Below are 22,510 nucleotides of genomic sequence, written 5' to 3' on the forward strand. Positions count from 1 at the left end.
CTTACAACATGTCTATCCAGTTTTGGTCACTACGATGTAAAAAAGATGTTGAGACTCTAGAAAGAGTACAGAGAAGAGCAATAAAGATGATCAGGGGACTGGAGGCTGAAACATATAAGGAACGGTTGCTGGAATTGGGTATGTCTAGTCCAATGAAGAGAAGGACAAGGGGGGACATGATGGCAGTCTTCCAGTATCTCAGAGGTTGCCCCAAAGAAGAGGGAGTCAAGCTCTTCTCCAAAGCACCTGAAGGTAGGACAAGAAGCAACAGATGAAAACTAATTAAGGAGAGAAGCAACCTAGAACTAAGGAGAAACTTTCTGATAGTTAGAACAATGAACCAGTGGAACAACCTGCCTCCAGAAGTGGTGAATGCTCCAACACTGGAAGTTTTTAAGAAGAGACCGGACAGCCGGTATAGGGTTTCCTGCCTGAGCAGGGGCTTGGACTAGATGACCTCCAAGGTCCCATCCAGCTTTATTATTATTATTATTATTATTATTATTATTATTATTAGTTGGTAAAGTGGGGCAAAACTCACTTAACGAATGTCTCACTTAGCAACCAGAAATGTTGAGCTCAATTTTGGTCGTAAGTCAAGGAGTTCCCATACTGATTGAACAGCAGAGAAACAAGCCTGCGTAGTGATTTGGGTAAATGGGTAAAGTTGCAACCACTTTTTTGGGGGGGAAAGATTTCTGTTAAAGAATTTTAATTTATCTGTTGGTGAAAAATAAATCAGAAGCTCTCACAGTTGACTGCATTTAGCCAATTCAAAATAACTTCTTTATATTTATATCAAAATATTTACAATACCATACATTCTTTTTTTACAGCAACATAGCTCAATGAAGACTTCTTACACAGAGATACAGAGACAGACCCCAGCTTCTAACTCGATACCCTTTTTGCACAGACTCAGTAGCACTTTCTTCATATTGGCTGACTGAGTTACCACATCACTCTTCCTGCTCATGAATATTCCAACAATTTCAGTTGAGGGTGGAACAGCTAAGGGTATTTTTTTACTGCATTCATGAAATTCTTGAATGATAAGAAACTATCAACTGATAAGCACATAAGGCTGGAAACAGATGGGAGGAACACAATGCACAGCAATTCGAACTCAGCCAGAACCAGCTTCCCAGAGATAAATCCTCAAGTGTATTGGCCCTTATGCAGAGCTCTGCTCCTCGCGGGCTCTTTAAAGTTATGTCTCGCAAGGGGGAATTGATGGTATCTGGTTCTCGCATAGCATCTTCGCAAGAAGGAGAACAGAGGCGTCTATTTGTGCATAAATGTTGGCCAAGAGCCACTGAAGGTTTTGAAGTTGTTGGATACGAGGCGGCTTTCTGTTACATATCGTGTCTTCAGCACATTTTTGGACTCGACTGCAGAGCAAAAGCTTCGCTTCCGAGTCTGTAAAAGAATCCGGAAGGCGTTTACAAGGTAGAACTGTTATTTCAAACGGACAGCGCACCCCAGTATTTTGTATTTTTATGATCTAGTCTAAATGTGGATAGCCCTGGACTCACAGCCTACAACTGAGCCCTAAATTGATCTTTCTAAGTGTGATGTTTAAGTGAGTTTTGCCCCATTTTACGACCTTTCTTTCTTTGCCCCATTTTACGACCTTTCTTGTTAAATCAATCACTGCAGTTGTTAAGTTGCTAGCCCGGTTGTTAAGTGAAACTGGCTTCCCCACGGACTTTGCTTGTCAAGAAGGTTGCAAAAGGGGATCACATGACCGTATGACCATCATAAATATGAATCAGTTGACAAGCCTCTGAATTTTGACCACATGACCATGGGAATTACTGCTCGGTTCGTAAGGTCATAGGTCACTTGTGTCAGTGTTATTGTAACTTTGAATGGTCACTAAATGAATGGTTGTAAGTCAAGGACTTCTTATACATCGAAAAATATACTAATGGCTTCCTTCGTCTAAGATAGAATAGAATAGAATGGAATGGAATGGAATGGAATGGAATGGAATGGAGTGGAGTGGAGTGGAATAAAATATGGAATGGAATGGAATGGAATGGAATGGAATGGAATGGAATGGAATAGAGTGGAGTGGAGTGGAATAGAATATGGAATGGAATGGAATGGAATAGAAATAGGAATAGAATAGAATAGAATAGAATAGAATAGAATAGAATAGAATAGAATAGAATAGAATAGAATAGAATAGAATAGAATAGAATGCAGAGAGAGTAGGGTAGAATAGAGTAGAATGCAGAGTATAGAATGGAATGGAATGGAATGGAATGGAATGGAATGGAATAGAATAGAATAGAATAGAATAGAATAGAATAGAATAGAATAGAATAGAATAGAATAATAAGTTTATTGTCACTTTGAATGTACACCAATCGGTATGCATTAAAATGAAATTTCATTGCATTCAGCAATAAGAATAGGACTCCTTCTGGCATACATCATTTTAATAATATTCATTTTAGTTATTAACTAAGGTATTCATCAGTTTTGTTGTATGCCGCCCAGAGTCACTTGCTTTGTGGCTTGCAGAGATGTAGCTTTGTGAGCGGTATAAATTTGACCAATAAATATATATATCCAGAAACAATACCTACCGTGTTAAGTTTTGAGCCAGATACGTGCAAGGTCAACACCAAACATGACAACCTGGATTTGTACACTCGGCTAGCCTTGTTTGCGATTTCCTAATAACCACCGTTAACTAATCACACAGCCGCAGAATATCTTTGCATCACAATTTCTCTGCAGATTTTTGGGCTGTATATTCTGGGCTTCTGGCCACGCTGCCTGGCGCTTGCCTGCCATCTAGTGGCCGAAACCAGGTTTGCAGCTCCGCGTCTGGCCAGCCTAATTCAATCCAGGCATTAATTAATGAAATGCATTTAATTAATTGCTTTAATTAACGCTCCTTTTTCGTCCTCTCTCGTTCGCAGCCCATCAGAGGCGCTCCTCTCCAGCAGGGGAAGTTGCCACCGCGCCCGAGCCCCAGAAGCAATCCTACTAGACTGCGGCGATGCCCGGGGCCAACATGGCCGACGGCTCTTCGGCTGCCCGCTTCCAACATGGCCGACCCCCTCTCGCCTTCCCTTCCCAACGAGCGGAAGTCTCCCCAAAACTTCCGCCCGGCGACGGCCATTTGGCGAGCGCCCTCGGAAGGAGCGTCCTTTCGCCTTCGCTCAAGATGGCCGCAGACGCGTCGCTGACTCCCTCGCCAGGGCAGACCACGTGAGCCGGAAGAGCCAATGGCAGCGCGGGAAGGGCGGGCTGCCCTCCCCTGGCCCAGGCGCCACTTCCGGGAGGGCCGCGGCGCCATCGGGAGAAGGACGAGAGGCGTGAGGTGAGTCGGACGCGGCGAGGCCGCCGCTTCTCCGGCCTTGGGAAGGCGTAGGGGGGCCTCCCAGGGCGCTGCGTCCCCTCTTCGCCCCCGCCGGCCGATGGGGAAGAGCGGCGGACCTACCTCGCAGGGCTGTTGTGGAAGGGGGGGGTCCCAATGGGGGGGGGTCTAAATTCCCCAAAGACCCCAAGGGCTTCCATGCTGGAGGAGGGCACAGCGGGGTGGTGGTGGTGGAGGAAAGCCTTCCTTCACCCACCCAGAAGCCTTGTTTCTCAGACTGGCCTACCTGGCAGGGTTGTTGTGGGTGGGAAGCCCCACATTGCTGGAAAGCCAGCGATAAGGAGCCATTAATAGGGGTGGGGGGGTGGTCGAGATATGGTGGTTGCTGCCCCCAGGGCTGCTCAGTGGTGGTGGCGGGTTTGGGGGGAGGGGGGGGTGCCCTCCTGCCTCAGTTTCCCTATGTTAAGCCTTAAGCCCTCCTCCCTCCCTCAGTAAGGGTTGTGGGGTGGAGATATGGCGGTTGCTGCCCCCCCCAAAAAAACTTTGGGAAGGGGGGGGGAAACTCCTGCCTCAGTTTCCCCATCTTAAGCCCAGGCACTTAATGGGGTTGTGGGTTGGGAATATGGTGGCTCCTGCCTCAGGGTTGCTTAGTGTCGTGGGTGGGAGGGTGTGGGCTTGCCTGGGCTTGTCCAGGGCTTGCCTGGGCTTAAGATGGGGAAACTGAGGCAGGAGTCCCCCCTCCCCCCAAGTTTGGGGGGGCAGCAACCAGCGTATCCCCAACCCACAACCCCATTAAGTGCCTGGGCTTAAGATGGGGAAACTGAGGCAGGAGTCCCCCCTCCCCCAAGTTTGGGGGCAGCAGGTGCCTGGGCTTAAGATGGGGAAACTGAGGCAGGAGTCCCCCCTCCCCCCAAGTTTGGGGGGGCAGCAACCAGCGTATCCCCAACCCACAACCCCATTAAGTGCCTGGGCTTAAGATGGGGAAACTGAGGCAGGAGTCCCCCCTCCCCCAAGTTTGGGGGCGCAGCAACTAGTATATCCCCAATCCACAACCCCATTAAGTGCCTGGGCTTAAGATGGGGAAACTGAGGCAGGAGTCCCCCCTCTCCCAAGTTTGGGAGGGCAGCAATCAGCGTATCCCCAACCCACAACCCCATTAAGTGCCTGGGCTTAAGATGGGGAAACTGAGGCAGGAGTCCCCCCTGCCCCCAAGTTTGGGGGGGCAGCAACCAGCATATCCCCAACCCACAACCCCATTAAGTGCCTGGGCTAAGATGGGGAAACTGAGGCAGGAGTCTCCCCTCCCCCAAGTTTGGGGGGGCAGCAACTAACATATCCCCAACCCACAACCCCATTAAGTGCCTGGGCTTAAGATGGGGAAACTGAGGCAGGAGTCCCCCCTCCCCCAAGTTTGGGGGGGCAGCAATCAGTGTATCCCCAACCCATAACCCCATTAAGTGCCTGGGCTTAAGATGGGGAAACTTAGGTAGGAATCCCCCTCCCCCAAGTTTGGGGGAGAAGCAGCCAGCATATCCCCAACCCACAACCCCATTGCCTGGGCCTAAGATGGGGAAACTGATTTTATTTATCTGAAATGGCAAAAAATTTCGTCTTATTTGAAAGATCAATCGCAAGAGAAATATTTTTGGGGTGTGGAAAAGATGGGTGAATTTTATACAATGCAGATATGAGATTAAAAAGTATTATCTCGCTTTTGAATACTTTATGTTTAAGGTAACGATCGAACTATTGTTTTGTTTTGTTTTTATATATTGGAGTTTAAAGTATTTAAAATTTTGTTGTTGTTTTTTTTTGAATGTATTTATAATTGTTTGATGTTTATTTAAGTTGTAAGGTTTTTTTTTTTTAGTTTTTATTAACTCTGTATTCAGCTCTGGGAAGAAGGGGGGAGGATGATGGGTGGGAGGGGGGGAGAGGGGGATTATTTTATTGTAAAACTAAAAATTTTCAATTAAAAAAAAAGATGGGGAAACTGAGGCAGGAGTCCCCCCCTCCCCCAAGTTTGGGGGGCAGCAACCAGCATATCCCCAACCCACAACTCCATTAAGTGCCCGGGCTTAAGATGGGGAAACTGAGGCAGGAGTCCCCCTTCCCCGAAGTTTGGGGGGCAGCAACCAGCATATCCCCAACCCACAACCCCATTAAGTGCCCGGGCTTAAGATGGGGAAACTGAGGCAGGAGTCCCCCTTCCCCAAAGTTTGGGGGGCAGCAACCAGCATATCCACAACCCCTATCAAGGGAGGGGGGAGGGCTTAAGGCTCAACATAGTGTTAGAAGTAAAGTCTTCATCCTGGTTCATCCAAGCCGGGAATAAATAAACAAACATGGTGACTGCTTTGGGAAGAAGGTTACAGTTTATTGCAGAAAGATGGTCTTCAGGAAAGTACAGAGGAGAGAAGAGGGCAGAGAGATTGAGCACATGGGCAGTAGGTTTTATACCCCCCCCCCTAGCATTTTGTTTGGAATAGTTTCCTGTTCCTGTGGCATGAACCTTGAGGCTGTTTCTGAGTGTTTGTCTAGGCCTTGATATCTGTGGTTTAATTCTATTATCATATCCTGCTTCCCAGGTGATGGGGCTGACTCCTAGAGTTTGGGTGGGGTATGCAGATCTTCTCTTTTGTCTTCTTGATTGCTCTGGCTTCAACTTTCTGATGGTTTTACATCTGCATTTGTATAGGGCTAAAGTCTTGCTTGGGGCAGAGAGATAGATTTGGGGCCAGGTTTGGTTTTAAAAAGTCCTTTTGAGGAAAAATATATTTTTCTGCCCTTTTTAATATTTCTTTCTCTGGGCTAACTTCCCTCAATAGGGAAACTAAGGCAGGAGGGCACCCCCCCCACAAAAAAAACCCCTCACCGCTGAGCAGCCCTGGGGGCACCAACCACCGTATGCCCTCCACGGCTCTGAAAAAAGAACAGGATGGGGCACCGTGGTTGGGATAGATGACCTCTGAGAGTCTGCGCCAGGCTATTTCGCCAATTTGGGGTGGTTTCCCAAAGCCATCCCTGCAGTTTAGGGCCTTTCCACACACACATACACCCCTCTTCAGCACATAGCTGACCTTGGCTCTAATTGCAAAAGGCTCAGATCTGGTTAATTGTATGGATGGGAGACCACCAAAAGATCTTCTGGGTGTAGGGGGGGAAAAGGTGCCAGAAGACTTCCCGAAATTAAGAATCAAGCTTGATTTGTGGGGGGAGACACTTTATATTCTAACCAAGACTTTTTTTAAAAAAATCATTTCCTGTACAATTAAACTCAGTTGTTTGCTTTGAAATAGCCTCCCATCTTAAAGCAGCTTTGGGCTCTTGCAGCTCATAAAACAGCATAAATGAATGTGAGACTGTATACAACCAATACTGACACAAGGACTGTCGTGTGTGCAATACTGTCAGAATGTTGTAAAAGCAGAATTTTTTCCTGAATTAGGGACCGTTTAATTATTTAAACCCTATTTCATTATGGAAATACTATTTCTCCACAGTAATATAATCAGGGAACGATCAACATTTACCCATATTGTGGTGATTTTATTATGGTTTTTCTCTACTTTAATGTTTTGTCTTGTCTGTTGTACTGGATGCTTTATTTAAACTTATATTTGTGTTTGGAGCTATTGGATAAATATAAAAAGCAGGCTTGCTAGAGCAATAGTCTTCCCCATAATGATGTATGGATATGAGAGTTGGACATTAAGAATGGCTGATTGTAGAAGAATTGATGCCTTTGAACTGTGGTGCCGCCATAAATTATGGCGTATATCGTGGACAGCCTCAGAAACTAACAGAGAGGTGTTAAATCACATAAAACCAGACACATCACTAGAAGCTAAAATCATAAGACTATGTCTGATTTCCTTTGGCCACGTTGCGCATGCAAATTCATTGGAGAAAGCAATGATGCTAGGAATGGTTAATGGAATAAGAAGGAGCAAGCAAAGAATATGCTGGCTTGATAACATCAAATCTGATACAAAGATGAACATCCAACAATTGAAAGACGCTGTGCTGGAGATCACTTACCTATAAAGCCCCCAAGAGTTGGACGCGACTGAATGGTTAAAACATCAGTGATTTCATGACTTTAGATATGCTAAATAAATAAATAACCAGGCAGCAATACAGCAATTTGTTATTTATAAAAAAAAATGGATGATTCTATTTAAAAACTGTTAACCATCAGAACCGCAATGCTTTGACCTTCATTCTGAGTTGCCTTGTCTGTTGCAATAATTGTCATTTTAAGGTTAAAGACACATGGCATTACTCTTTGTGACATCATCCAGCTTTGACTTGGCACTTACTGCTTTGCTGTTAAGGACTGGCACTACATAACTAGACCATGCTGTGAAATATTTTAAGTCTCTTGCCTTCCTCTGCTGGCAGCTGCGGCTTTTTGCTTTAAAAACTCCAGAAGAATCAGAAGTCAACAAAAAGGCTTCAATGATCTAGCTCTCGGGCATCTCGGTGTTTTTTTAAAAAAAAATGCATTAACAACGTAGCCTCATACATGCCTGCTCAGATGTAAGTTACATAAAACGAAAGCTTGAAAAGAGAATAGCGTTCTGAGTTTGCCCACCAGCCAGTGTACTAGATTTAAAACCAAATTATTATTGAATAAAAACAGTGCTATGTTAAATCTTGTCCAAATGGCATATTCAACTGGCACTTGTTCAGGAATTATTATCTCTCTCTGGCAGAAGTGTTCCTTTTATCTCAGTTACTACGGCCTTATCTGTAAGAGGCATTCATCTTTCTGTTAAAAAGTTGTAATTCTAACAACTGTTGCAGGCACCGGGGCAGCTATAAACAGTTGTTGACTTTCTCATTTTAATGTGAAATGCATGTTCTGCTAATCTCCTACCAGCTGAATTTTATTTAAAACTCTTATCAGGGACCGGTTATTACTTCTCAATGAGGGAATCCTAAGCCACTTATATAACAGTACCCAATTATATGTCTCATATTCTAAGAACCAGTTTGATGGCATCTTTTATGCGTCTGTAGGCAGTCTTGAAAAGCTAATTAGGATTGGATCTAATTTATAATTGGATGGGAGATGAGTCGTCCGACAGGAAGCTGCAAAACAATATTACAGGGGAAATTTATGTCTTCAGATATCAAGTACCCCAGAGTTTTCCAGTATAGTCCTGGTTCTTTTATATCGGTGGTGTCCAACCTTGGCCACTGGCTTGTGGACTTCTAGAACTGTGGACTTGCAACTCCCAGAATTCTCCAGCCACGTAAAAGAAGGATGGCCAACTTTGGACACATTTAAGACTTGTGGACTTCTAGAACTGTGGACTTGCAACTCCCAGAATTCTCCAGCCATGTTTAAAACAAGGATGGCCAATTTTGGGCACATTAAGACCACAAGCCATCCTCTGGGAGTTGAAGTCCACAGGCATTGAAGTGCCAGGGTTGGACCACCCCTCTTTTACATCATCATCGTCCTCTCTTATTGCAGACCTCTGATTCCTTGCAGTCGAAATTGTGTTTTCATGCCGTTTTGCTTTGCTCAGTTTTCTCCTGCTTTTCTGGATCAGGCAAAGGCACTGGGTGGTAATCGCCTTCTTTCCCGTTGTTGCAGGCAGCTTTTGTCGTCGACTTGGTTCCCGCAGCCATGCTGGTAGCAAGGATGGTGTGCCTTCGGGCTCTCTCTGGCCACAGTCTGCGCTCTGCCGTTGCTCAGGTCTCCCCCGCCGTGAGAAATTCCTCCCTCAAGACCAAGCAGTGGCTCACGCAGCCTTACCAGGTAAGTCTCTCAGGAATCTCGCCCTCCTTTTATTATTTCCTTTGCTTTCACGCACGGGTCCTTGGTGCCAGCACCTTGTGGAACTGGGCTGAGCTTGAAACAGCTAAGCAGGCTCGGCCCGGGAGAAAATCTGGAAGAGAGATCACCAGAAACCCTACGCTGGAAGCTAAAAACCAAAGGGAAAGGGGGGGGGGAAAAGAGGTGTGCACAGGACTGACCCTGCAGACCTCTTATCTTTCTGGTTGTGACGAAAGGAATGGGACTCTGGTTGCCCCAATTGTCTGGATAATGTGGCCCTACGCAGCCGCGTTAGAAACTTCGCACTTACCTTTGTCAGTTCCTCAAAAGGGATTGAGCCGAGGTGGCGCAGCAGTTAAGAGTGCAGTACTGCAGGCCACTTTCGCTGACTGCGTTCAGCAGGTCAGCGGTTCAAATCTCACCGGCTCAAGGTTGACTCAGCCTTCCATCCTTCCGGGGTAGGTAAAATGAGGACCCAGATTGTTGGGGGCAATGTAAATATATATATATATATATACATTGCTGACTGGTGTACACCGCTTAGAGAGTGCTTGCACTTAAAAGCGGTATTTAAGTCTCATAAATAAATAAATTGTATGCGTTTGCAGGGGCTGGAAACGGCACGAGATTTAACTTCCCTGATCAGCCAAGTCACAAAGTCTCTCGGCTGGTTTCCACGTGTAGTATTTATTCCTCCAGAATCTGTCCTTTTGTGTTTGCGCGTGCCCCCAAATGAGATTTCTCACGCATGCCTGTCAGAATATCTTCCTCTAAAACAGTGGTTCTCAGCCTTTTTAATGCCGCGACCCCCAACCAGTTGTAAGTCGAGGACTACTCAACTGGTGCAGCACCGTTTGCAGAATGGGACTTTTGGCGGGCTCAGCAGGGCAGAGAGAGCCTGGACAATTCCTATTGGCTTTTGAAAGCCAATAGAATTAGACTCTATTCAAGAGAGTCTATTCTGTTGGCTTTCAAAAGCCAATGGAATAAAAGGGAGTAGCACAGCTAAGGAAAAGGGGGGAAAAAATGGTGGACTGCGTTGTTTGGCGACCCCCGTGAAATGGTCGTTCGACCCCAAATGGCTACCCACAGGTTGAGAACCGCTGCTCTAAAAGGATCCTCAACCTGATCAGTGTTCCTTCTAGAGCAGGGGTAGGCAACCTCGGCTCTTTTTTGGCTCATGGACTTCAACTGACTCGGGAATTCTGGGAGCTGAAGTCCACGAGCCATAAAAGAGCCGAGGTTGCCTATCCCTGTTCTAGAGGCTGGGAGGTGCAGCAATCATCTATGCTTCCTTCAGATCTCTAGAATTCACCTTCCCTGGTTTTTTGTTTTGTTTTGTTTTTTTAATCATAGGGATATGCCTCCAGGGTTCGGACGGGAATACGCCAAAGAAAAGTCGGTGAAGAAATGAAAGGAGCAGCTTTTGAACCATCGATGGAAACAGCCTTTAAAAGTAGGTGTCCATACGTATCTGTGAGGATATTAACTCTTTGCCAGAATCTGGATAGGCATAAGTCATAAGTAGGGTTCTGTGTTTTTTCACTCCAGTGTTTCTCAGCCTTGACCATTTTAAGGCATGTGGACTTCAGCTCCCAGAATTCCACAGCCAGCAATGCTGGCTGTGGAATTCTGGGAGTTGAAGTCCACATGCCTTAAAATGGTCAAGGTTGAGAAACACTGCTCTAGTTGATCTACGTTCTGATTAAAAAAACTCACACTGTGCAAACAAAGCATGCAATCTGATGGCAGATTAAACACTAGCCTTGGGCAGAAGTCAGAGCTGAACTAAGCAAAGGTCTTTTTTGTGGCAGCCCCTCAAATAATGGAATACCGCTATCGTGTCCCCCTTAGTCCTTCTTTTAAATAAGTCAAGGGCTACCTGTAAAGTGGGCCCTGAGCAGAAACCGTTAGGGAATTGTGTTGGTGGTGCGATCCTTTTTTTAAGGAAAGAAACTTATTTCAAGTTCATTGCTGTTTGCTCTTTCTCAGTTCACCAGACAGGACGGTGGATCGTGGCTGGGGGTGCTGCTGTCGGACTTGGAGCCCTCTGTTATTATGGGCTGGGGATGTCCAATGAAATCGGCGCGCTGGAAAAAGCCGTGTAAGCAGTTTATTTCTAATAGGAACCATTGATGGAGCGTCTCTCAGCGCAGTTGGCCTTCCAGAACCTCAGGAGATATGGATCTGTTTAAGTGACCTATTAGCTATATCCTGGCCAGAAGTCCACAAGGGAAAAAACATGGCAAATTCATCTCGCAATTAAAGTAATTACAGTAAAAATCAATGTATGGATAGCTCTAAGCACACGCTGGAGAAATGTAGTGGAAGGTGATTTACGATTCGGAACCTAGCAATAATATATTTTTAAAGATTCGCTTAAATTACTTTGAGGTGGGGTGAGGAAACATCTCACAAAGCTGTGTATTGATTTAATCATCATGCCAAGAACTGAGTTTGCTAAGTGGAAAAGCTTTTTTTGGGGGGGGGGGAGAAATAAATCTTTTTTTTAAAACAAGTTTTATTTTTTTTTTCATTTTACAAACCAGTGCTTAAGAATCAATTGTCCACGAACAAAGTCATACTCATAAAATTCAGATTAAATCATTAAAAACTCCCTCTCTTTTCTCTCTAGTAACATATTATATTCAAGTTAATATATTTCAATACAACTAAGTCAATCATAATAATCCTCAATAACCTTTCATCTAAATAGATCCATAAATCCAAATCCCGTGTTGAGCTTTGCTATTTCAGTTGCTATATTCCATATTTCTAATCTAAATGCACAATTAACACTTCGGGTGTCTCTCCATTACCTTTTTCCTTAACATATTCAATAAACATTAATTAGTATCATTTCTTCTTTTTTCTTATTCTTCTTCCATTACAAAATGGCTATCATTTCTAATAAAAAATTAGTTCAAAAAAGAAAAGAAAAAAACAAAGACAAAAGAAAAGAAAAGAAAGAAAAATACCTTTCTATTATACTTTATAATCTATCAATCAATCCCTCAATATCTGTTATCAAATTCCTTTAACTTCCTCCCAAAATTACTATGTCCAAAACACATTAATACATAGACAAACATCTTGTTATTAAATTCAAACCTTTGATTAATTTTCATTCAATCGAACCTCTTATTTATGTCTTAAGCCATAAATCAGTCCATAGCTAATAAGCCTTTTAAAGAAATAAATCTTGATAAAGAGTTTAGCACGTTGGCTTGTTTGAAGCTCCCTTTTTTTGTTTCAATTTAGCAGATAAATGAATGAAAGTCCCAAAGGCTGCTTTTCAAAACGCAACTGGACTTTCTTCGTGGAAGAGATTTCACTTCTCATCCAAGAAGTTTCTGAAGGAATTGGAAGAAGCTTCGTGGAGGAGAAGCGACACGCATTCCAGGGAGGGGAAGAAAAAACAGGAAAGTCCAGCTGAAGCTTTTGAAAAGCAGCTTTGGGACAGCCATGATCTGGATGATTGAGAATCTCCCTAGACATATGAATGGAAGGTACTTAGTGACTATATTCTTACTCCAAATGGACTTCCCTTGACTTTTGTGACATCATCCTGTCAATCAGTGTTCCACAGAATTCTGGGAGTTGAAGTCCACATGCCTTAAAATTGTCAAGGTTGAGAAACACTGCTGTAAATGATGATGCAGTCACGTGGTCGAAACTTGGACGCTTGGCCAGTGGTTCATATTTATTGGCGGTCGTCGTGTCCCGGGGGTCACGTGATCGCCTTTCACGGCCTTTTGCCGAGAAGCGTCGAGAGGGAGGCCAGATTCAACAACCGTGTTGTTAACAAATGCGGCGAGAAAGGTCGTCCAATGGAGCAAAATTGACTTAACAAATCTCTCGTTTAGCAACAGAAACTTTGGGCTCAGCTGTGCTCGTAAGTTGAGGACGCCCTGTATAATAAGACCAACATGCAATCTGAGAAAAGGACGTAGAATGATTCTTGCCCTGTTTGTGTCAAAGAATGCTTATTCCCATGTGTTTTCTGTGCTTTTCCAGGATTTGGCCCCAGTACGTCAAGGACAGGATTCGTTCCACTTACACGTACTTCGCCGGGAGCGTGGGCTTGACCGCCTTGTCTGCAGTGGCCGTCAGCAGATCCCCTGCCATGATGGGGCTGATGATGAAGGGCTCCTGGCTGGTAAGACCTTCTCTCCCTGTGTCATGCCTCGTCCGAGCCTGTCTCCGAGGAAGACATGGAGTTCCCTGTGTAGGCCCAGGAGGGGGGGGTCTGTGGATTCAGAGGACTGGGGAGGGAACAGGCTGAAGCAGGCCAGGGCCCTTCAACTTTGGAACAGGGAAGGCAGAGCTCGGGCGAGGAGCAAAGCCCCTCCCCACCAGATCCCAGAGCAAGGAGAGCAGAGAGGAGGAGGGAACAACAGAGGCAGGCTCACTTGCTCGGGAGGAGAGCGTCCCGCCCCACTCCACAAGGCACACCTGGGGAGTAGGTATTTAAGGAGATGCTGTGGGGTGGGGCGTTTGCCGGGAACAAACGTGAACTCTTGTGATGTGAGCTCTTGTACCTGGACTCTTTGTATTGTGGATCAAGTTTGTTTCCTGCTGAGTTCTCCTTGCTGTCCTCAGTTTTGCAGTTTGTAGGTTACAGGCAAGCTGGGCGTTGAAAAAATCATACTTTGTTTGTTATCTGTTTTACTTTAAAGAACTGTTTAACTCCGTTGACTGTTTTATTGAGCTTGTGCCAGCATATGTGGGGGCTGTTGGGTGAACGTTGGCAGTGCTTACAAAGACAATTATTCTGACCAGCTAAGTGCTTTGCCTCCGTTCGGGGCCCTGGGTCATCACACCCTGGCCCCAACTGATCCTGTGCTGGGGGGGGGGGGAAACAACTATATAGGTATAGGCCTTGGGTTTCCCCCCAAATAAGATCGGGTCTTATTTTAACGTTTGCTCCAAAAGATGCATTAGGGCTACATATGGGGAAATACGATAATAAACAGTCACTTAAACACGAGCCAATAGTGTGCGGCGGCAGCCAAAACAGCCAACACAGTCCTAGACTGCATTAACAGAGAGTTAGAATCTGTACCACTTTACAAGGCCTTAGTAAGACCACACTTGGAATACAGCATCCAGTTCTGGTCACCACAATATAACAAAAAAATGTTAAGACTCTGGAAAGAGTCTTTTTTTTTTCCCCGCGAGAAGTTGAAATTGACTGATTGAACCTTTTTTTTTTTGCACACGGCGGCGGAGGCCTAAAGCGAAAAGGTTTTATAAAACCCAGCTGAAGGCCTAGGACTGGAGCGACGGCGCGCGTGCCCACAGAGAGGGCTCTGAGTGCCGCCTCTGGCACCCGTGCCATAGGTTCGCCACCACTGTTCTATGTCGTGGCTGGTGTCAGCTTTGATGGCGCCCAACCCCTTTGCGGAGGGCTTCCCAAAATCCACCTGTTTCGGTTCAAAGGCTTTCGATTCAAGTTTCAAACATTGGGAAACATTTGTCCTTCCTAAGCTCAACCTTTCCCCCCCCCCCAAAGGGCTAATGGTATATCTTTAGATATTGCTGTAGGTTAATTGGCTAGGGTGAAAAGCCCCCTTTGAAACTTTATAGTTAATTGCCTCTCCGTTCGCTGGCCATTTCCAGAGAATCAACTAGAGCAATATTATCATTAAATATTAACTTAATACTTACGGGCCAAGCAATATTAAAGGGCTTACCTCCAGCATAACACAGTGGTATACAAGATAAGCTAGGAAATCATTCACAGTCAGCATTTCTCAACCTTGGCAATTTGGAAGATCTGTGGACTTCAACTCCCAGAATTCCTTGGGCTGGCTGGGGAATTCTGGGAGTTGAGGAACACCGGTCTAAATTCTCTATGCCAGTGGTTCTCAACCTTTTTAAAACCGCGACCCCCCAACCAGTCGTAAGTCAAGGACTACTCAACCGGTCGTAAGTCGAGGACTACTCAACTGGTGCAACACCGTTTGCAGAATGGGACTTTTGGTGGGCTCAGCAGGGCAGAGACAGCCTGGACAATTCCTATTGGCTTTTGAAAGCCAATAGAATTAGACTCTATTCAAGAGAGTCTATTCTATTAGCTTTCAAAAGCCAATAGAATAAAAGGGAGTAGCACAGCTAAGGAAAAGGGGGAAAAAATGGCGGACTGCGTTGTTTGGCGACCCCCGTGAAATGGTCGTTCGACCCCAAATGGGGTCCCGACCCACAGGTTGAGAACCACTGCTCTATGCAGTTCCTGTTTTGCTTTTGTGATTCTGATGAGGGTTAGCACGTTTGCAAGCCAAAATCCTCCAAGGAGGCAATCTGCATGAATTTCTATCTGTATGTAAAATATTGTTATCAGAAATTCAAAACACTGTTCTTTTTTTTTTCCCCAAAGCTGATTAGAACCACTCGTTTACTTATTTTATTTTTTCCTATTTTTTAATTTTTTTTATATAAAAGTTTTTTTTATTTTTTCCATTGTTTTTTTTTTTTTTTTTTTTTTTAGCTTAGCTTAGGACACCACATGGTGGTCAGAGTGTCAAATCATTCAAAAACAAAATCATATACCTATAGCTCAAATTAATTATAAACAATTTCCTCTCTATAAGGAATAATATCACTTAGTAAAATTAATACAATTTTAGATAAAAGTTCAATCAAACAACAATCCTCAAATCACCTTGCAATTATGATAATCTATATCCTGTGTTAAGCTTTACTCATTACAACTGTCATATTCCAGTTACATTTCAATAGACATATAGTTGGGATTTCAGGTATCCTGAATAATAGATCGTTCATTAAAACTAATTTTTTCCCTATCACTATTTCTTAATTTTGTATGCAGCCCACCTCGCCTGCAAGGTGACTCTGTGCAGCTATAGGTGATAAAAAATAGAAAAATAATTAGAATATTAAAACTGTATAGCTTTGCTATAGTTGAATCACTTGTTTAGGGATACCTCCAGCAAGGATGATATTTTGGGGGATGGATCAGAAATGCCAGACCTTTTTTTTTTTTTTTTTTTTTTAATGCTCTTGCGCCCTATTTGATGATCCAGCTATGTCCACAAGAGGGCACGGTAGTTATTTTTAACTATCGTAGTTTGTTTAATATGTACACATGTTTTTCTGCAATAAAGAGAACAGCCAGCTCTGGGACTCTGTCCTTTACTCAAACTAGGTAACATTTTCCAAAACGTTTAGTTTCAGAAGAGGGTTTATATCCCTGGAAGGAATAGATGCTCTAAACTCAAAAATTCAGGAATAGCCAGTCTTCTTCCCATTTTCTGACAAAAGTTAATATGATGAGTCTGCGTTAAATATGTGTAATTTTAGATCTCTGCCTCAAATTTTCTGTATGTCTTGGAGACATATTGGGCTATAGACACTAGACCAGAATAACGGCATGTCAGAGTTGGAAGGGACCTTGGAGGTCATCTAGTCCAACCCCCTGCTCAGACAGGAAACCCTATACCATTTCAGACAAGTGGCTGTCCAGTCTCTTCTTAAAAACTTCCAGTGTTGGAGCATTTACTGCTTCTGGAGGCCAGCCCATTCCACCGTTTAATTGTTCTCACTGTCAGGAAGTTTCTCCTTAGTTCTAGGTTGCTTCTCTCCTCGATCGGTTTTCATCCATTGCTTCTTGTCTTGCCAGAACAGATGGGAAATTAATTGGGATCACCGAGGTCATATTAATCTAGGGGAACACCCCAGCAGCGCAGTATTAAGGCAAGTGTGGCTTGCAAAGCACTTTATCCAAATGAAATAAATGAATAGCCATGTTTTGTTTGCAGGCAATTGGCGCCACCTTTGCGGTGATGATCGGAGCCGGCATGTTGGTTCGATCCATAGATTACGAACAGAGCCCAATCCCCAAACACGTGGCATGGATGCTGCACGCAGGTATTGGTGTTTCTGGAATTTGTTTTAAAACCCGTTGGCATATTGGAAAAATCCCCACCAAACGCTGTCCTGTATTTTGCTTTTTACATTTATTTACTTTTTTTTTCTGAGATCCTTCTTCAGCTCAAGCCCAGCTTGTTGAGTTAGCAGGCTGGGAAGCCAAGAAATGGGCACAGCCTGGAGCAGCGGTATCCCATCCTGTTCAAGGGGATGTATACCCATCACCTGAAGCTCGCTTTGAGAATAACTGCTTGCCTGTATAATTGGTAGCTGGGCTGTACAATTTTAGCGCCTCGCATTTGAAGTATTTCTACACGCTCTGCCACGTGGCATATGGGGAAGAAAAAATGAAAAAAGGGAGATTTTAATGAAAATTAAATTAAAGGTGCTGGTTTTGGAGACTCTCCCAATGTTGTGTTTAATCCTACAATCACACCCATTCCCAGTGCCACGTGAGATATTCTGTTTATTGTATTCTTTCCTTATACCGTATATGCCGGCGTGTAAGGCGACTTCCACAAGCGCTAAAATCGGCGCCAAAGACGGGGGTCGTCTTATACGCCGGAAATACTGGTAGTTTCCGGCGTATAAGACGACATTCTAGGAATGCGGCTCGGTGACAAAGACGGGGGTCATCTTATACGCCGGCATATACGGTATTTATTTTTTTTTCCCCAAAAGATGTGAAAATTGCCGGACCTCTGTGACATTCAGGGTCAGGATGCAGGGCCCGTTTAGTTTAGTCCTTTAAAAAAAAGCACGATAAATAATAAGTGAGGGGATCAACAAAGCTGCTACAGTTTTTCTCTTTCTTTCTTTCTTTCTTTCTTTCTTTCTTTCTTTCTTTCTTTCTTTCTTCCCAATTTACACCAGCCTCTCTTTCTCTGCCTAGGTGTCATGGGTGCAGTGGTGGCCCCTCTGACTCTCCTGGGCGGCCCCCTCCTCATCCGAGCTGCTTGGTACACAGCAGGGATCGTGGGGGGGCTGTCCGCCGTCGCCATGTGCGCCCCAAATGAGAAGTTTCTGAACATGGGAGCCCCCCTCGGCGTGGGCTTGGGACTTGTGCTCGTTTCTTCTGTGGGTAAGTTGACCGGCTCTCCTAAAAGACGGCCAAAAGTTCCGAATTAGCTTTGCTTGATGCAGGGGTAGGCCACCGTGGCTCTTTTATGACCCGTGGACTTCCGGACAAACTTGCGTGGGATAATTCCTGTCATTTTGTGGTGGGTGGACGGCAAAACTTAATTTTTTCCCCCCCTTGGACGTGTCTTCCAGGATCGATGTTCCTGCCTCCGACTTCCATCTTGGGCGCCGGCATGTATTCCATCGCAATTTACGGGGGGTTGGTCCTTTTTAGTCTGTTCCTGCTTCACGACACCCAGCAAGTTATCAAACGTGCAGAGAGTCAGCCGTACCTGGTGGTCGGCATGCGGAAATACGATCCCATCAACGCGTAAGTGTCGCTTCTCGCTGGAGGTAACGCTAGCCGAGCCTCCGATGGGTGTAACACAGACCCCGGGGAGAGATCCCTGGCTGGCGAGTTGCATGCCATCTTGTTGAAAATAATAATAATTCTCATTAAAAACACAGCCCTTGGGCCACCCAAAAACCTTGCCAACCCCTGTCTTGGATTTGCCATTGAAAACGGGAAGTTTGAAATGTCTTTTGTGGGCATATGATCAGGTATACAGAATAACAAAGAGTTGGAAGGGGGCTCTGGAGGTCATTTAGTCCAGTGGTTCTTAACCTTTTTGAACGAATCGCCCCCTTGAGCCAATGAGGAAGTTGTCATCGCCCCCCCCTCCCCCAACATCACCTCTCAATCACAACATAGGAAATAATTCTTCAATTTATACAAACACTTTTTTTGTTTTCTTTAAAATTGTCATCAGGACATATCGATGCAAATAGTTTATTTCCAGTCTTTTCCCCATATCGCCCATATTCTGGCCAATGGTGTGCCACTGTATGGGTAGAGGCTGCTGCGCAACGCGCATGAAAATAAGCGATGCGTCTTCACATATGTAAGGCGTTCTGTACTGAAGCTAGCTGGAGGAACATTTGAAAACATAATTCAATCCACTAATAGCGAGTGATCTGATGTTTTTCGTATGACAGATATACAGTGATTCACTGTACGAAAAAGTCTCAAAAGTGTCCCCAAAACTTCTCGCTCCATATCGCCCCCTTTTCGTTCCATTGCCCCCCTGAAAAATGAAATCGCCCCCTGGGGGGGCAATATTGCCTAGGTTAAGAACCACTGTTCTAGTCCAACCGTCTGCTCAAGTAGAAGACATACCATTTCAGACAAATGGCTGTCCAGTCTCTTCTTGAAAATCTCTAGTCATGGAGTACTGACAGCTTCTGGAGGCAAGTCCTTCCACTGATTAATTGTTCTCACTGTCAGGAAATTTCCCGTTAGTTCCAGGTTGCTCCTCGTTTCGTTTCCATCCACTATTTCTTGTCTCGCCTTCTGGTGGTTGACTGAAATACCTTTGTATTTCACCCTGATTAATAAGGCCTGTGAAAAAAATAGTGGATACTCTTTAAGGAGGATTGCACAAACCATGTTACTCTGACCTGTTTTCAGTGTGACAGGACATCCCATTTCAAATGTAAATCTGCCATTGTCTGTACAGATGGGGTGTCACAGGTTTTTTTCCGTATCGTAGCATTTCTACACAGGAGATAGATGTTTTTTTCCAAGTTTTGACAAGCTTCTTTGTCATAGCTCGAGGTGAGCCTCTTGCCATCCTATTAATGATTATTATTAATGCCTTAATTATTGTTTATTAATTTATTGGTAATTGCATATTAACGATTGTTCAAAAGTCAGCCTGTTACTGCTTAAAATTGAAATTCAGTTCAAACCCAGCAGATTCTGTCTTTAAATCCAAAGCTCGGTATGGACTGTTAAATGAGAGCTTTTCTGCAGTGTTTCTCAACCTTGGCAATTTGAAGATGTGTTCATGCCAGCTTTGGGAATTCTGGGAGGAAGTCTGCAAGTTGAGAAACAGTGGTTTATTATATTAATACTGAAACCATAGTCTGTGTCATTTGTATTTTATCTGTCTTAGCTATTTAGCTATTAATACACTGCCCATCTCAGTAATGTCTGAGTAGTTTACAAGTTTTTTAAAAATGTATAAATTAGTATTTTTCAACTTTAAAAAACTTAAGATGTGTGGACTTCTGCTCCCAGAATTCCACAACCAGCAATCTACACTGGTATAGATCAGTAATTTTCCAGTAGATTTTTCAGAGCTGGAAGAAAACGTAAGGGCACATCGGCTAGTAAAAATAATATTGAGGAGTAGTTGACTTTATTGAGGAGTAATTGGAGTGACTTTATTGAGGAGTAGGTGACTTTATTTGCAAAAGAACAGCTTTAGTTGAAAGAACACAGAACAGTTCAACAGTATGACATTCTTCTACATAACAGTCAAATACATGTTTTATGGCTGAACTACCTCTCCAAGGAATCTTGTATCCTCTTTTCCAGGTGTATGGGCATTTACATGGACACCCTCAACATCTTCATCAGAGTGGCTACTATGCTTGCTGGCGGTGGTGGCAGGAAGAAGTAGATGCAGCTTCACTGACAGGTCACCAGTCAGTTTCTCTTCTTAGTGCAAACTAGAATAAAATGTTTGTTGCGTCCAAGCAGCTTTCATATAGACGTTTGATATTCTAAGTACTCAGTCTTGAACTTCTTCTCGGTCAGCATGACTTAGGTCTTGGTTTCCAGTTGTAATTTGTAAAGCAGCCAGTGGAAACCAGTTTGCACGCACCACTCAAATCACTTTACTTGGATTGGAGAGGTTTTTGAAACGGAAAAGAAGTTCATATCAATAAATCTACATTTATAGCAATTGCTAAGTTCTCTTCTCCTTTCAAAAGGTCTGCCCACTCTGGTCTGGCGTCGTAGGCCTAGAAGACCATGTATGCTCTTTAGCAAGAATTGAATTCAGCTACGGATTCAGAAACTATAAAATCATTTCAGTGGAAAATCAGGAAGCTATCCAAGCATATTTGCTACCTGAAATTGGCTTATTTTGGACAGACCTCCTGGTGGAAATTTGATGTAGAGAGGAACAGTGGAGAGTAGCAAAGAATTCTTTGTGGGGCTGTGTTCTGCCCCGAAGTCAGGAGGGGCCCTCATCTTCAGCCATGTTTTTTTCTCAAAATCCTCTACCACAGCGTTTCTCAACCTTGGCAACTTTATGATGTGTGGACTTCAACTCCCAGAATTCTCCAGCTAGCGTTGCTAGCTGGAGAATTCTGGGAGTTGAAGTCCACATATCGTAAAGTTGCCAGGGTTGAGAAACACTGCTCTACCAAATACTAGCGTCCAACTGGCCCTTCCTTTTGATCATTGGAGAGGGATTTCTAAAAGAATATTAAGCGGGACTCTACATGCAATTCCAGAATTATCGGCTGGGGAAAAACAGTTGTACATAAACCTATAAGAGAGAAAATGCATTCAAAATGATGTGAAGATCCCAGCTTCTGTAACGCTCTCATTTCGTTCACAGATACAGCAATTCTGCAATGTATAGTGTCAATCTATGTTATCAGGTCTTAATAAATGAAATCCTTGCACAACATTTCATGAGTCTTATTGTCTTTGACACACTAGAGCACAGCTTCTTTGCGATCCACTGGGAAAGCCACACAACTTCCCAAATTGTCCAACGACATGGGCACCTTAGTATGTACCAGATTAGGAAATATTGCTCTATTGATACTGTAATTAAGTTATAGATGTAATCCTACTACATAGACCATAGTGAGATCTAGGTATAACCAGACCTTAGTGCAATAGCTTCACTATGTCTTGGATAAAATTTCCACTGTGTTGTATGCAGAAGGACTCAAGCTGGCTTACAAAAGGAGCAATATATAAATGGAATTAGCAATGGGCCTTCCATCTATTGTGGAAACAGAATTGTCTGTATCAGCACTTCTGATACACCCCAAAATGGATATTGTTTTGCTGCCTTGGTAAAAAAAAAAAAATACAGTTGAGAAAGCTAAACCTATAGTTCAGGAATACGAATACAGCCATATCAATCTAACATGTGGATTCAGCACAGTATCGATTCTGTAACTAAATAGTCTTGCAGAAAGAGCCTAAATAGTGGAAGAAATTGCAGTATGCAATTGCAACTTGTGACCACATTTGAATTTTGATGATGTGACCACAGGGGTGGTGCAACAGTCGTAAGTGTAAGGTCCTGCTTCAGCTAGCACTCCCAAGAAAACACAACGCTTGAAACCGGCATTGTTCCAACAGGAACTTTTATTGAGAGGTAGTGAAAGCAGAAAGGCAAGGCAAGATCTAAAGAATTCCCGCGCAAAACGTTACATTAAAAACTCCCCTTCATAAGACCCTGCCCAGTGCCCAGCTGTCCAGTTCGTTTTTCGCCAATCCACAGGTGAGACGTTGTTATGGGAACTGGAGCGATGAGGGATGGTTCCCACACATCGCATCT

The 22,510-nt window shown here is 44.0% G+C and overlaps 1 protein-coding gene across 2 annotated transcripts; it reads left to right on the forward strand.

Annotated features, from left to right (window-relative positions):
* The first annotated feature begins 3,200 nt into the window (after positions 1 to 3,200).
* GHITM (growth hormone inducible transmembrane protein) lies at positions 3,201 to 21,622 on the forward strand. Of its 2 annotated transcripts, none has more exons than XM_039343348.1 (9): positions 3,201 to 3,340; positions 8,946 to 9,110; positions 10,485 to 10,584; positions 11,121 to 11,232; positions 13,146 to 13,287; positions 16,910 to 17,018; positions 17,911 to 18,099; positions 18,291 to 18,468; positions 20,518 to 21,622. In XM_039343348.1, exons 2-9 carry the CDS (start codon positions 8,979 to 8,981, stop codon positions 20,600 to 20,602), a joined length of 1,047 nt encoding a protein of 348 aa, XP_039199282.1. In that variant the 5' UTR covers positions 3,201 to 3,340; positions 8,946 to 8,978; the 3' UTR covers positions 20,603 to 21,622. The 2 variants fall into 2 exon arrangements, with proteins under 2 accessions (XP_039199282.1, XP_039199283.1); XM_039343349.1 differs by lacking the exon at positions 3,201 to 3,340 and adding an exon at positions 7,857 to 7,879.
* The last annotated feature ends 888 nt before the right edge of the window (positions 21,623 to 22,510 follow it).

The sequence above is a fragment of the Crotalus tigris genome, unplaced genomic scaffold (assembly GCF_016545835.1).
Source record: "Crotalus tigris isolate CLP2741 ecotype Arizona unplaced genomic scaffold, ASM1654583v1 scf7180000017847.2079705, whole genome shotgun sequence".
Classification (NCBI taxonomy): domain Eukaryota; kingdom Metazoa; phylum Chordata; class Lepidosauria; order Squamata; family Viperidae; genus Crotalus; species Crotalus tigris.